This window comes from Sturnus vulgaris, chromosome 3 (genome assembly GCF_052056855.1).
Source record: "Sturnus vulgaris isolate bStuVul1 chromosome 3, bStuVul1.hap1, whole genome shotgun sequence".
NCBI classification, from domain to species: Eukaryota; Metazoa; Chordata; class Aves; order Passeriformes; family Sturnidae; genus Sturnus; species Sturnus vulgaris.
Window position 1 is genome coordinate 25,049,050 of NC_142245.1, and position 16,149 is coordinate 25,065,198.

Below are 16,149 nucleotides of genomic sequence, written 5' to 3' on the forward strand. Positions count from 1 at the left end.
ATTTGCTAGTACATTCTTTCCAATGTTCCTTCCTAGCCTGCCTAAGAATAACAATTGGTTTATAAATGAGAAAAGGAAGGAGACAATGGAATAAGCCGTGTCCTCTCATGTCCTTTTTAATGCCATGGATCTGATTTCATCAGTGAAAGCAGTAAGATACTTCCTCCAAATTGCTTAATTTAATTCTCCTCTTTCCACTTCTCCCCATGTTCCTCCAATATACATATCCTCTATGGGCTTTGAGGATGCTGCAAGAACAGACTTGATTTCATCTGATTGCAGGTATGCTTGAAAACCTGTAATTTTCCTTAATGGAAGGTAGTGCTGACTTCTTGATAGCAATGAAGCAGATAAAATCAGTTGCCTGATTACCCATCAAATGAGTTACTCATTAAATCAAGTAACTTTCCTGTGGTGAGACAAAATGGGTGATTTGAATTCTGTCAAGAGCATAGCAAAGAAAAATACTGAGGTATAAATCTTGTGTTAAGAAAATCTTGAAAGATGTGAAGTATAGTCGTTTGCAGTCCTCAAGTGCTCTCCCTTAACTTTGTTTTAAAGGAGCTGGGAGGAGCTGCCTCCTTGCGAGCCACCTTGCAGAGTGACAGACTTTCAACAAGGTGGTTTTGAGGGTTAGTTTTGCAATACAAATGTGTCTATGTAAATTTGTTAATATCTGAGCTGTGTAAGTGTAGGGAAGCTCCACAAGTGACTTGCAACAATTCATTAATTCCTGATTGCTGTAGTAAAATTGTACACTTTATTTTCATATGGAGTAGCAGAATATTGAGCATTTTGACAGAATAGTGAAAAACTATTTGATGGGCAAGAATGTGCTTCAAATCTGTTACATTGCCAGTGGGATGCATCCTCAAATGATGCCTAAAGAAACATGCAACATTTAGTGAAAACTTCACAAACGGGGACTGGAATTTTCTTGGTATTTAAGCCAATCTTCTCATTGCAATCTAATACCATTCCTTCTGTTCTGATGTCCTTCAATATAATGTGGTAGTGTGTGCTTTCCTGTAGAAGCCTTCATTTATGTTGGGAAAACCCTCAAAAACAAACAACCCAACAAACCAGCACATACTCATGCTGCTAATACAGGCCATGGAGAAAAAGAATAAATGTCCGGCATTGCAAGTTTGTTACTTTCAAGCAAATTTTCCTGTGGGCTGTGTTAAGATAGTAAGTCACTAGCAGTTGTTGATGGGAATAGCTGAGTCTTCTTGTTTCTAGAGATAGTAGGCAAGAACATTACTACTAAATGAAACTTAGACTGAAATTGTAACATTGTATGGTGCTCAGTGTCCTATAGGCTTCTGTAGTGATTACAGACTTACAGATAAATAAGTCACTGTTACTGTTTGTCTTCTCTTGTTTTGACTAAAACTTCTTGAACATGCTAGAAATTCTTTTGGCCTGAGGATAGAAAAAAGAGGAATGTGGATTTTTTTGGGAACTGGTATATTGGACTAAATAATTCAATGGTCAAATGTAACCTCTGCTGTGTATGAGTAAAAAAAAAAACAAACAAACCAACTGTTAACTAATTTAGATCACTTTACTGAGATTTGGAAATCTTTTATATCCTAAGACTGTCTTGAGGTTGAGTGTCACTTGCTTTAAAAATTTGGAATATTAGAGAGCATCATAGACTGTAAATGTAATGATGCTTTATTATGTCCATAATTTAAAATCTGTGTAGCCATGTGCATTCAAGAGTTCTGTGGTTCTCCATTTGGTTTTGTTGAATGCTTTAAACATGGTGCAAGCTGATATGAAAGTATTGACAGTCCATTTTATAGCTTATATGTATTTCAAATGGAAGTTGTATGTTCAGAACTTAGTGTTTAAAAAGAAACACATACAATCCCTGAAACTTGGATTAAAATAAGCTATGTGTGTTTGTCAAGTTTCTGCCTAAAAAATTTGTGATAAATTGTGCTCATTACTCCCCTATGAAGAAAGGCTAAGTGATTTGGGATTGTTCAGCATGGAAATGAGAAATTTTTGGGGTGGCATAATTGTAGCCTTCCAGTAACTGAAGGGAACCTACAAGAACAATGGAGAGGGACTTTGTACAAGAGCCAGTAGTGGCAGGACAAGGGGAAATGGATTCAAATTGAGAATAGGTGTAGACTTGGTATTAGGAAGAAATTTTTTGCTGTGGGATGATGAGGCACAGGTTGCCCAGAGAAGTTGTGGATGCCCCATCCCTGGAAGTGTTCAAGGCCAGGCTGGATGGGACTCTGAGCCACCTGCTCTGGTGAAAGGTGTCCCTGGCCATGGCAGAGGGTTGGAACTAAATGAACTTCTAAGTCCCTTCCAGACCAGCCCATTCTGTGATTCATTGTGTTACCCTGCATGTTAGCAGCTAGTTAGATGAAACCTGTGAACTTCATACTCCTGCATATGAAAAAAAATTACAAATGCTTCTGTAGTCTGTCTTAAAAAAAAAAAAAATAAAAAAGACAGGGCATGAAAATAGTTTTTATTATTGTAGTTTACTTTGTGTGCAAATATATGGAGTTTATTCCTTATCCTAAGATGCTGGGAACTTAGAGCAGTCAGTGCTGATGTGTCATTTTGCTAGCAACAAAGTTGCTTTTAGTTGTATCCCTGTCACCCCTAGTGTTTTATTAGCTCATGAACTTTATTCTTCTCAAGGAACAGATGGGTAAACACTTCATTTGAGGCTCTATTAAATGCTTTTAAAACTTGTGATTTCAGTGTGTTCTAGATTGTCAAGCAATAAGAGCTGAAAAACAAGAGAACAATAACTAGGCAGATCTGGAGTGCAGGAATTTCTTGTGGTGAAATAAGGACATAATGAGCTTGAGCATATGTTCCCATAACCATCCCCACCTCTTAGGGCTGGTGGTTCCACAGTGTGTGGAAATGCCTCTTAGGTAATATGATACCACCAAACTCCTGCTGCTTCTGACCTTTAGTCAGTCTCTGAATCTTTGGTTAGCTGGATTCTTGAAAAATACAACTGCATTTCTTAAAGCCATCGAGGACCTTTTCCATTTTTTTCTTGTGTGGTTTTTCCCCTGTAGAATGGTGTGTCCTTGTCTTAACACAGCTGTTTAGTCTGTCAGTTCTGTTCGATCTCTGCTGCATATCTACTTCTCCCTCTTTCTTTGTTCCTTGCTTTGACCTTTAGCTGTCATAACAGGATTGGTTATCCAGAGGAAGAAATTGTTTTTTCTGACCTATTGAATGTTTATTTCTGGCAATACCAACACACTTTTGTAGTCAAAAGTTGACCTTGGTTTCAACTCCCGTTAAAGAGCTACCAGTTAAAATGGTGTGGTGCTTGTCTCCTTTGTTTACTCTCCAAAGAGAGAGGCTGGCAAAGATCAGTTGTACCAGGTTTTTTGTAATACTACTATTCTTACAGGAAGAAAAAAATACTGATGTCCATAGTGTTGTTCAGCCTTTCAAATAAGCATGACTTCTAGTTTGACATTTTATTTTTAACTTGTTTGAAAGGTCTCTTTTGACTTGTGTGTGTGGATCAATGTGATTCCTTCTAAAGACAATTTTTTATCAAGCCATCTGTGGAAATAGTATGGCTTGTTCTTCCATAGTATATTCACCAAGTTTTAGGATACTGAGAACACTACTGAAAAACAAAAGAAGTAAACAGGAATTTCCATACTTGCCTTTTTGAAAAAACACAAATGTATATCTTGTGTGTTTTTTCCAATAGCACAGGTCCAAAACCCTGCCTGGGGATTTCACAGTAGTTCAATCCTATATTTGTAAATAAAACATGATATTTATTATTGTGACCCATTTTCCTTAAGAGTACAAAAATCTGTTGTCAACTAAATTTAAAGGAATTACATGGATATAAAACTATTTCTACAGATTCCCTTTAAACCATTTTGTTTGGTCATCTGTGCCATCGGAAGGGTAATTAATTTATGGACTGTACAGCTGTTATATGTCAAAACTGTGTGGCTGTAAATGATCTTTTGATAAGGTCAGACTCTGAAGTGGAGTAATAGCTTAAGGTCTGACACCTACATCACATTTGCATGTACTAGGTAATCCTTAAATAAGAGATGCTGTGTTTCTGCTGCATGGTCACAAATGGAGATGATCACCCCACCCCTCAGGTGGAAGATTTGGGCTATGCTGGCATATGCAGAAGTCTGGGAGCCAAAAGATGTTCCTGTCGGTCTAGATGAAGCCAGACTGGCACCTGTGAGGGGTTTGTCCCTTATCTCCATGGCTTGCCATATGTCTGAGCCACCCTTTGGGCTGGGGTGGGGTGATGGCAGTGCAGTCACATGTCACCCTAGTGCACAGCTGAGTTGGTCACCCACTGTCCAAGCCCTCTGTGCATCCTTAATCAGAACTAGTTTTGTGGGAAGGATCGTGCTTTTTGGGTGTGGGAGAGGGGTTCACAAAGGCTTTTCTACCTCCTCAGCACTTCAGAGTGGATAGTAAATGAGAAGCTTGTAGGTCTCTGTCATAAATGGTGTGCTCTTTCAAATTCTCTTGGGTTTTTAAACACTTAGTTGCTACTTTTAAAAGTAGTAAAAATAATAATAGTCACCATTGCAGCAACATGTTAGTGGAAACAGCCAACATCTGGAGATGTCTTGACATGCAAGAATGACATCTAATCATTTTCTGAAGGGATGCACAGCTCTTAAGCAGTGTTGTATTTTTTTATTTTGAAAGTGCTTTATTAGAAAGCAATTTGTGGATTGTCTCTGCACTGCTGTTTGCCCAATTCTGCATGGCAGAAGCAATGTTTTTCTTTCTGTTGGTATAAGCTAAAAAATTAGACAGCAGTCGTTTCACCATAGCTTGTCATAACCATAGCTTTGATATGGCTAAGACCACCAGTTAGTTATGATTATTAATCAAACTTTTACTGATCACTTTCAGAGAGTGGAAATATTCATAGTCATTCAAAGTCATATTGAACAACCTTGTACAATTTACCTGTACTTTTAAAAATACCACTTATGCAAATCTTGTGTATTTCAAGCTCAGTTCTTGACCGGAGATGAAACTGTGATTATCTCCATAAAGATACAGACTATATATAACAAGGATGCTACTGTTCAGACTCTTTGTTTCCTCTTGGACAGGGTTGCACATTTTCATGGGCCACCACCTAGGTTATGTGGTCTGAACTGTGGTCTGGAACATATGCCTAACATAAAATTTGCAGAAGAAACACCTTTGTGTCTGTATTTTAGATTTAACACTTTTTCATTTTGTCGGCTGGATGGGCAGGAAGGCAGCTGCAAGCAGCCTGCATGCAAGTGCTCCAGGCAGGCAGCGGAAGGCGTGCTACAGCTGTGGTTTGATGTTATGCTCAGTGAAATACCAGCCTCACACATTGCCACCCTTCCTACACTCCACATCAGCCTGCTGCCACCTCCGTCGTGTTGGTACAGCTGCTGCAGCAGCAGCAAGCCCCCCTGACAAAAATAGGCATTCCTGTGGTTATTCTTAAAATGTGCGTTTGCATTTGCAGGGCTCTGTATTGTTTGCAGATGTTCCTTTTCAAATTAGGCAGTGTGTTTTTGGACAACAAATATAAAATAAGTTTTCCCATTCAGATCACTTTCCTAGGCTGATTGACCAAGGTTTAGTTATGGTTTAGTTTAAAGCTGGGTATGGTTTAGTTGTGGAGGACAGCCTCAGGACAATTTTTAAGATCCAATGTACACCTCTTGTTTCTCATGTTTTCTGCATGCTATCTCCATTTGAGAAAAATGCCATAGAATGAAGGAACTCAGAGTCTAGGAGAGGGGTGATAAGGGAAGGGCCTCAGGCACTGCTGTGTGCTCTCTACTGCATCCTGCCCTAGCACTGCTTGCCTCGGGACTTCACTCTCTTTTGTATCAGTTCCTATTTTGCTCAGTTTTCTGGCAATGAAATGTGATTTACAAGTGTAGCTGTTTCACAATCTCCTTAAGTCATCCATGGGCAGAGCTGCTGTTGACAGACACAATTCCCACCACTCTTTCCAGAGGGTGCTGTCACCTCCCTGCTGCTGCAGCGTGGCTTATTGTGCCATACACCATATGAGTGGGCTGGTGAATTTCCCTGTTTTGGTGGAAATGAGTTAAATTTCATGCTGTTCAGTCTCCTGGTGTGCTTCCTTGTGCAGTCCAGAGTTCTGCTGGCAAGAGCAGGATGAGAACGGGAAAGATGCAGGAGAAGGGCACAGATGCTTATTTTAGCAGTAGTGCTGCTGTATGCCAACTCTAAGTGAACTTAATCCTAGTCAAAGGTCCTGCTTTTCATCACTCTTGGAATTAATACTCCAGAGAATGGAACTTTATTAGGGTTTATTATGGTGCCCAGCACCTGGAGTGAAGAGGAGCCAGCAGAGGCTGCCACATACACAGGTGTTAGTGTGGGAGCACTGGATCCTGCTAGATATCCTTGTCCTTTTTAGCTCACTAACCAGCTCTGCACACCTCACAAGTACTGCTGGAAACAGGCTTGATGCAATGAGCATCCTTAACCAAAGTGTGTCTTGTAAAACTGTTTAATCATTTTGTCTCACCTGATGAGATGGTTTTGGTCTGCTGTGCTTGCTAGACAATAGCAGATATAACATGGGTTTAAAAACAAACTGAAATAAATTTTTCCGCCTAAAGATAAAGCAACTAAAAAGCTTTAGGAATTGGGTAGATTATTAAAGAAATTACTTTTATTCTCTTTTCTATGGGGTAAAGCTAATGAATGCAGCTGCTGAAGGGTGATTACTGTTTGGCAGTGAGGTTAATTGCCCACTGAAACATTGCTGCAGTTTCTTTTCAAAAGAAGAAAGCAAAATATTTGAAGCATCATTTGCTAGTGGAAACGTGATTGATTTCATACTTATGAGGAAACAAAATTAACTAGTGCTGCCCTCTTGCAGCTCAACAGCAAGACAGGCATTAATCTAGTGTCAGTACAGTTACCTCTTTGTGATGGTTCGGTACAGTTACAGGTTTTATGAATAACAGATAGGGAGCGTTTCCAGTAATCTTCTGGATGGAATATATCACTATTATTGCCTCATGCAGCAGCTCTTGGATCTGAAATCTGAAGGAAATTAACAAACCCTTGTTCTGTGAAAACCATTTTGCAAATTTCACTAGGCAGGTACTTTCTTAGGGACAGTGCCACTTGCCAAGGAAGCTCAATAGATAGTCTTTTTTTTCTTTAAGTACTAAAGATGTCCTGGGGACAAGTTTCTGTTCTGCAGCTGGGACATGGTAACTTTGGTGGGGCACCTCTGGTTTCCTTAGTTAGCTCTGAGTGACTGGAAGGTAATTTTTCAGGTATGGACCCACAGGGACCTGCTTTGTCCTCCTCGTCACATGGAAGTTGTGACACCCAAGAGTTTATGCCTTCCTATGGCTGTCTTCAAAAGCTGGAGGAGCCGTTTGCTCCCTCTTCTGAAGAAAAGGCACATTGGAGTGTTTTTTCATTAATGAAAATCTGAAGTATGCATAAAATAATTCCTTTTGCACTGTCAGTACTGCAGTCTGAGACATTCACTGTTCTGAACAACACCAGGTGTGTGGTGTTCTTAAATATCTGTATGTTGGGGATAAACAAGCAATGAACTAATCTGTACTTGTACAGTGTGAAGAGCTCCATTCCTGATCTTTAACAGGCTTCATTAGATTGAAGAGTGTTTGTTAGTTTTCTTCATGGTGTGGCAATGCACTTTGCACTGCTAATAATCTGTGAGGTTTTCCTAAGCAAAGACTTACATTGTGTATGTGTTTTATTTTGGCGTGTGCCATGTTTTAAAGGTTTTTTTCATTATTTATGCCTATCTAAAATACTTAAAAAGAACACTTCCTCATCACCCACCACTCATGTTAAATAACAGCAGGGAAGAGGGACCTGAGATGGTGTTCAGGCTTGAAAAGTGTAGAGATAGACAGCTGTTGAAGATAGGTGGCTTAGAAGGAGAGATACAATAGAAGGGCCGGAGACAGAAGAATGAAAAATCCTGGTGAGGAGGTAAGCTTATCATGAGAGATTTAAAGACAACTTGAAGAACATTGATCATGTCTTCAGCAGAGCAGGAGATGGGTGGGTTGAGAGTGCTTCTGCCATTTTCAGGGTGAGCCTTCTGAAATCTTTTTTCCAAAGTTAGAGTTCTGAGGATCATTTCCATAGTGCTCTGGCATTTGCTTTGGTTCCTTCTGCCTCATCCTGTATGCTCTTGGTGGAGCAGGCACTAAGCTCTGGTTAAGATACCCAGAAGTAGCAGTGTTTCATACTCATTTACAGTAAGAGAGCCTAATTTTTTTTAATATGATGTGCTTTACTTACTTCAAAATTGATGTATTCTAAAAGAAATGTATCTGTGTGAACTACATTGGATGCCTTTTGCCAGTTGCATGTAATGTGTCATTGTTCAGAGCATTAATGGCCACAAATCAAGTCTCTTTCTGCTCTTGGCACTGTTCTAACCAGTAGATACAATGTCTGTTTGGCCTCATGGGGCATTTTGTCTGTCATTTTTCCCAAGGCATCATAGTTGTACTGGGAGCCATGTTGAGTTTGAGAGGATACCAAAGTGTGTGTGTGTTAAATTATTCTATCTGCCCATCCCACCCAAGATAAGACTCAGTGTTTCGTCTTGCAATTAAAATAGTTTAATGACTTGATACAACATAGGGGTTGGGACAAGTTGGGAGCATGGGTTCTTGGTCAATCCCAGTGCCACAGCCCTATGCTGAGGCCCCACGGCTTCATTAGGGTCCTTAATTGGGTGTCCTTGCCTTTTACACTATGTCATCTTCCGCTAGGCAGTTTCCTAGTCCACTCCCCTTTTATTAATCAGTAGTTGTCTGGCTGACTTCATACTGCAGAGCTGTGTTCAGCTGACTGCCATCTCTTTTTTTAGATCACTGCAGAGGTCGATTCCTCCAGTCGATCAGGAGCTGCTGGAAAAGAAATATACTACTGTAGTTATGTCGAATGTTAATCCTGGGGAAAAAACACACAAAACCAACAGTGTGCTGTCCTAATGATATGTGTTCTTATGAACCCATTAACCTCCTCATCAACTATTTCTGATGATGGAAAAAAAGTGCTACCCCTCCTTGTTTTTTGAATGGAGACATGGACTTCCCCTCCCCCCTTTTTTTTTTACTCTCCCACTGTTGTCTGGAAATCTACACTTTAATCCAGAGTTATTTAATATGCTTGCAAATCTCGAAAATAATAAACTATTTCAAGTATGATAGAAGAGTCAAAATACACGCAGTACATATTCACAAATAGTTTTGTTTTGACATTTATCTTGCTGTAGTCATTCTGCCAATTGGCTTCAGGCACGGCTACCAAAAGAATGAACACATGTTGCATTCATTAGTTCTCATCTGGCTGTGCTTCGTCTCGCAAGACAGACAAAATCATGATCACATTAAATAGATTGTAATGCATCTGTAATACGAGTTCCCTTCTGCTGAACAGAATTAGAGCTTTGCAAAGCTGCTGCTTTTAAGCCATGATATTTTGCTTAGTTTTCATATAATAGATATGAGTATGTTGCCAGTGACGTCATTGCTTTTTTGTCTCGAAACGACGTCATGTGAAAAATATTCCAATATTATACCGAGCAAAGTGCTGCCCCCTTCTTCCCCCCCGTGTGAACTCCCCGTGTCGCTGCTCCTGTCACTCCTCGTGTCGATAGACGTGTGCCCTTTCTGACAGACAGACAGGCTTTGGAGCAGTAATGGTTTATCTGCATGTGCCGAGGGCACTGTCGATAGTCCGTGTTGGTGTTTCTTCGTGCGCTGAGCGCGGACAGGGCCATGGCTGTGGGCTGTTCGTGGGTCCGGCACCGCTGTGGCCCCGGGCCGGTGGTGCCGGTTCGCTCTGGCCGCGCTCCGTGCGGGGAGGCTGCGGAACGCTGCCCGTGTGCGAGCAGCCGCCGCTCTCCCGCTCGGGAGCGCCTCGGCGGCTCCGCTTCCCGGCCGAGCAGGCCCCGGGGGGCCTCGGCCCGGCCGCCGCCGCAGCGAGCGCGTGGCCGCCGCCTGCGGGCGGCCCCTCCCCGGGCCCCGGCCCGGCCCGCCCCCCGCTCGCTGCGGGGCAGGGGCTCGGGCGGCGGGACCGGCCGCCGCCAGCAGGGCTCGGTGGCCCGGGACCGTGCCGGGGCGCGGGAGCTGTCGCTGAGTCGCGGCGGGGCCGCTGTCGGCCGGAGGGATGGAGGAAGGCTTGTCCTGCCTGGCCGCAGCCTGCGACCCCGCGGCGCTGGCCGCCTTCTGCACGGGTAAAGTACCGCGCTGCCCCGCGCCGGGAGGGCTGCTCCGAGCCATCCCAGCGCGCTCCGCTCCGCCGTTCCCAGCCCCGGAGGGGACACAGGGAAGCCTCTCAGCACCGGGGCAGGCTCTGCCCTGCGAGGTGCGAGGGCTGGTCCCCGTCCCCGACACAGCCCGCAAGGTGTGCCTGCCCGGGGGCTGAGGGGCTCGCTGCCGTGCGGCATCCGCGCCGCTAGAAAATTGACCAAAAAAAAAAAAAGAGAAGTAAATAAAACCGGGACGCGCGTGGATAGCGGAGGGGGCGATAAAGTTAATGTGCACTGGACGGGAGGCGTGGAGCAGCGTGGGTCCCGACGGCCGGGTCCGGGCCAGGGAAGAGTTTGGTGCGAGGGACCTCTCGCAGCCCCGGTGAAAGGGCGGCTCCGGCGTGTCCAGCCTTTCCTCTCTCTGGAGCGCTCGGTTTGACGCTCTCCGAAGGAAAAGCGGGAGGAAGCCCCGGTGGGACTGCGGGGCCTCAGGCAGGCGGCAGCAAAGGCTCGTTCAGCGTGGGGAGAGCAGAGCTGCGCCTGCTGCGGCTTGCTCTGTCTGGGGAGCCTCTATTTGCCCTTCAGAACTAAGGGCTTTTCCCCTTCTCCCTTTATTTTTACCAGCGTCGTAGTAAAAACGGAATATTTCAATGCGTATTTCCTTTCTTTAAACGGCTGCTATCAAAGCAGTCTCTCTTGAGTGCAAAGTAGGTAATTAATTGTAGCGTTCTGACTGTAGCTACCTAAACTGTACGGTCTTAAAAAGACCAACCAACCAAATAACCCTAACCAAGAAATCCTCTCGGAGATAAAGCGTGTTCCCCTTGTACACGGAGTGCAAGTGTTTTACTTCGAATGAAACAGACATCAGTGAGCGCCCGTTCTTTGTTTGCTGATTCATGCCGTGCAATTTGGATACAAACGCAGCATCTCGAATGTAAAACCTTACACTTGCGACAGAAAGTGTAATGGGCCACTAAAAAGTTCCTTAAAAAAAAAAAGAAAAGAAGAGCAAGTGCTTAAGGCATAGATTTCCATGGGCATTTAGTAGAAGAAAGGAATGACCTTGCTATAGTGTACTTTGTTAAAGTGAGCAACGTGCACTGTACTTTATCTGCTTCAGAATTCAAAGCATTTGGTTTAGAATTCAAGATGTCGCAACCCTCGAGAAAGATGGGAGGATAAATTGGAAATGTTAACATTTTAAGTGCTTTGTATGAATTTTTGCAGGCTTGCAAGGATTTTTACTATAGAAAAGCAAGGCTAATGTTTAGCTGTTTTTCTTCAGACAAAATCCAAAAGAAACAGCGTTTTTTATGGCTAGAGCTTGGAGATTTGTTACCAATAGAAGTAACAAATGTAGAAGTTTTTGTGACCAGCGTTTCCACGGACTTTAATGACTTTTAAAAACAGCTTCTGTGGTTGTCTGTAAAAAATGTAGCAGTGTCTCAAACTTCAGCTTGAGGCATATCTTGAAGTTCCAAAGTGAGTGTGACATAATGGACTTACCTTTGAGGTTTGTATAGAAATCCAGCAAAATAAGGTGCAAGAAATCTATTATTTTCTGAATGCATGTGTTCTATTTTAATTTTTTTCTGTCTTAGGAAATTATTTTTACTAAAAGATCAGTCTTGATATAAGACCGGGCATTTTACTGGATAAGAGTTAGCATTTGTAATTAAAAGAAAATGTGACTTTAGATATTCTTAGCAGGGTAGCATGTTTTGTTGGTTTAAAACTTGATTCCTACTTGTCGGGTTAAACACAATATACCTTTATATCAAGTTTTCCAATGCCTGTGTGTTGGCTTGAGTGTACAGTTAAAGTGATAAGAAACTGGTATGATAGAGAATCAACAAATGCTTTGTTCCTCTGAAATTTCTAACTTCACCCTTGAGGGCTTTTAGCAACTTTGCACTGGTAACAAGTATGGGAAAGCCTGAGATTAAGTTATAGAAAGTTTTTTTTGTTGGGCTGTACATGCTCATTCTTGCTTTATTTAAAGGAGCTTAGGGCTTTATACTATGAGTAAGGTATTTCAGGTGAGGGTTTTGGGTATATCCTCTAGTGATACACTTTTCTATAGGAACTTTTCTACCTTTAATTGTGATTTGTTTTGTGCACGGGTATCATTGTACCTACCTCTAATTGCCCATTTCTTGCCAAAGCTAAATATTAATTCCTAATTCAGCAGCAAAGAACTAGCATTTCCTTCTAACATATGGGGTCCAAGTGCTGATAGGCAGCTTAATCAGATTTTTTAAAAAGCTTGTCTGGTGTCAGTAGGAAAGACTTTCTTTTTTTCCTCCTTTTTCTAATTAGCCTTTTATAATTAAAGCTGAGGCAAAGTCTTGTCCCTTAGGAAGAGCATAGCTATCAAATTGGATATGAGCTGGAATTTATCTCAGACAATACAGATTAGAGTAGAAATGTTCAGTTTAACCAAGGGAAATATTTACCTGCAAACAAATCTTCAGTTGGCATGCTTCTAGATTAAATATTCACTCCAGTGACACTTGGCATTGAAATTGGTATTTATAAGTGGGGAAGAAACCAAAAGAACTCCAACATACTGTGTTTTTAAGCTTGATTGCTTTCAGACTCTTGATCTGTATGCATTTGTCCTAATGTTAAGACTAGTAGAGAATTTGCTTAGGGTTTTTTCACAGTGGGGTTGGCCAGTGGCTGGAGGCATTGATGGCAAAGGTGGGGTTGTGTCCGTGGCTCTGCAGGGTTTCTCAGGGGTGAAGTGAGTCTGCCTCGGGCTTGGTGCCTCTGGCAAGGGGCTGTCACTGTGCCCTGCAGGGCACCTCGGCTGGCAGTGGCTCTGCCACCTGCCTCGCTGGAAGGCAGTGACAGTGGCTGGCACATATTGCTGTTACTGCTGCCTTGCTTCCCTGCACAGGTGCTAAGTGCAAAAGTATTTAATTTGAATTAGTGTCTGACATAAAGTACTGTGCTGTAAGTATTTGGGTGTTATAAGAGCCTTTTTCTTTCTAGTGTGTGTAGTGCTATATGTACACAACACAAAATTGCAAATACTATAAAGGTCGGGAGGGGTTTTCAGCTCACAACTATTTAAAAGGCCAGTGTCATGCCTCAATAGCAGTCTCATTTCTTTAACTTCATAGTTACCTTTTAAAACTGTACGATGATTTTTGGGTAACATTTTTTCTGTTTTGCCGGTTCAGATCTCTAGCTGGCTCCTAACGGTTCTAGGAACATGTATTAGTCATCAGAAAGAGCTTGAGGAGATAATAGTGACTTGTGCAGGGTAATGGTTAGCATTTTTTAGCAGTTGCAGAAAGTAATTGCAAGTTGAAGTAACTGCAAGCCACACTTGGAAGTTGCTGAAGTATCGAAATTGGTGAAATGTCAGAGGTGCAGTTGACACAGCAAACTTGTCATTAAAGGTCAGCTAGAAAGGTTCAGACTGCACGCACTTTCTCAGCACCGAGTCTTTGCTCTCAAATTTTGAGTAATGCCCCAATTTAAAAAGTATCTTTATGAACCCTATATCACACCCCTGCTTCACACAGAGAAGTAAGTTCATCAGGAAGGAGGTGGCATTGGAAACTACTTCCCTCTTGCAGCAGGCTTCTTCAACCTGCTCCTTCTGCATGGAGCCAGGGCACCTTTGAGAGCAGAACTTGCAAAGAAATAGAGGAAAAAGTGCTGGACATGCAGATCCTGCCCTGTGAGCAGGGAAGAAGGAATAACCAGATATGACAGCCATTAGTCACACTTCTTCATTGTGTGATGAGAAGATGTCCTTAATCATCATAAAAACAGGATTTAAGTGACGTGTCTTCTTGCTTTGCTCTTCTCTTCCAGCACCGTTTTTGCTCTTTGTATGATTTAAATATGCATGAATTTGTTGGGGTTTGCTCTTGTTTGCCTGTGAAGCTCTTCAGAAGCATTAAACATGATGGTAATACCCACGGTCTGACTTTCTGATACCTATGAAATGCATCAAAGAGAGCGTTCATTTCCATGAGAATCTGGTTTGAGTTGACTCTTCAGTTTTTTGCATGATTTGACTTACTTGATAAATAAGTGCCACAATGTCTTAAGCATTAAGGTATTTTTTTGAAGTTGCTTTTCTTAGATGATAGAGGCGAAAAAGTCAGAGCTGCAAGTGTCACCCTGAGCAGTTTGCACTGATGGTGTGCAGTTTCTGTGCTGGGGTTATGTTGGGTGCCTGCTGGCAGAGTGGCCCTGGGGGCTGTTGGGCAGGGGTTTGGCAGGACCTGGCCAGTGAGCTGATCCAACTGAAAACTAACTGGGAGTGGAAAAAGTTTTCTATCAGGTAGTCACCAAAAATTATGTCCTGCTGCAGATACTGTGGCAGAAAAAGCAGCCTGATCCTTCAAGGAAAATCACCCCTTATAGCAGCAGCCCACAGTTTGACTGGCTTAAGAACAAATGAAACCATGCCCAAGACAGTAGCACTACAGACTGAATCAATACTGAAATTAGAATGATCTGTTGTTTTGACTTTTGATGTGATCTTCATGTAAAGAAACAAACTCTTTGTCTCCCAGTGTTTCTGTTTGCTTTCAGCTTCAGAGTCTTGAATGATTATTTATGAACAACATTGAACTGAAGAAATCTTCTAATAGCCCATCTTTACAATATTCTATGCATTTTTTGCAATCAAGAAAACCTTTAGTAATGAAATCAAAAACTGCTGAGAAGGAAAAACATTCTGACAAACTTTCTTTCTTTAAAAGATGCAGTTCAAACTTTTAAAAAATATCACTCAGTGCTATAAATAATTCTCACAGTTTTGTTATAATTTTGTTCGGTAGAGCAGGGCTGTGCATCTGGCCCTGCTGTGGCAGGGTCACTTGTTCCCTCCACCTTTGTGGGAGGTGTTTCCCAGCTCCCCCAGGTATTCCTGTTGCGTGTCACGGAGCGCTCTGGCATGAGAACTTCGTGCTGTGCAACTTGCAGGCTGCAAGGATGGTCACACCTAGTTGGAGCGTGGGCTTGCACGGGAGTTGCAGAGGGCTGAGCGAAGGCGGAAGCTTGGAGCATGTTGACACAGTAGGTTAGTAAATGTGGATTAGTAGGTTAAACAAGCTGGCATTTAGTCTTGAGTAGGAGTAGTGTGATGCTGTTAACTCTCTCTTGGGCTTGCTGGTTTATGTGGCCATACCCAAGGTTGCAGCCCAAAAACCCGTATTTTGTTTAAAAATAAAATAAAACTCGTCAAATTAGATTATTGGAAAGGTTAGAAGATGCTGAAAAGTTACAAAATAATTTTATTCCTGTTGACGTATTCTGTTGTGGTGGGAGGAATATTTTTCATGCATGAAGGATCCTGTTATTTTAGTTGGCAGTATTATGTGGAAATAGTATCCTCCTGGATGGTTCTTTTATATGTATAAATAGCTGAATTAGCATAGCTAATGCTTAGTAAGTATATGGGGAATTAATCGGTCCTAAAACATAAGCATTAGTGGAATAAACTAGATAATTCAGTGGTTTAGGATAATAGCTGCTTTCAGAGTAACTATTGTCTTTTTGGCTTTAGAATGTTCTCCCCACAGTTATCAAACAAATACGAATCTCCAGGGTTTAAAAAAGAGAATAAAACTGAATTGCAAACACTGGAGACCTACAATATATAGCTTTTTCCAGAGTACTTATCAGTCTATGAGTTGGAGCGTATTAGTAAAAAATCCATAAATTTTATTTCTGTGGGTTCAGGCAGGCCTAACCTAGCATTGCAGTTCCTGATCTGTTATGAAAAGCTGGAAGTGTTACCCAGTGATAACCAGAGAAGAGCATTGATATAGGTCTGCAAGGGACCGACTGATGGGTTGATTGACAATTCAGAGGCTCTCTGGTTGTGT

At 42.1% G+C, this 16,149-nt stretch overlaps 1 protein-coding gene across 2 annotated transcripts in view; it reads left to right on the forward strand.

The window, feature by feature from the left end:
- EML4 (EMAP like 4) overlaps window positions 1-16,149 on the forward strand; it is a 146,256-nt gene that overhangs the window by 49,639 nt on the left and 80,468 nt on the right. Inside the window, exon 1 of one of the 2 annotated variants that reach the window (XM_088161219.1) lies at window positions 10,192-10,273. The exons of the other annotated variant lie outside the window; for it this stretch is intronic. Coding sequence (XP_088017345.1) covers window positions 10,207-10,273 — 67 coding nt within the window. The 5' untranslated portion in view covers window positions 10,192-10,206. Of the gene's footprint in view, window positions 1-10,191; window positions 10,274-16,149 lie in introns of those variants that run through there. 2 annotated transcript variants of the gene reach the window in all.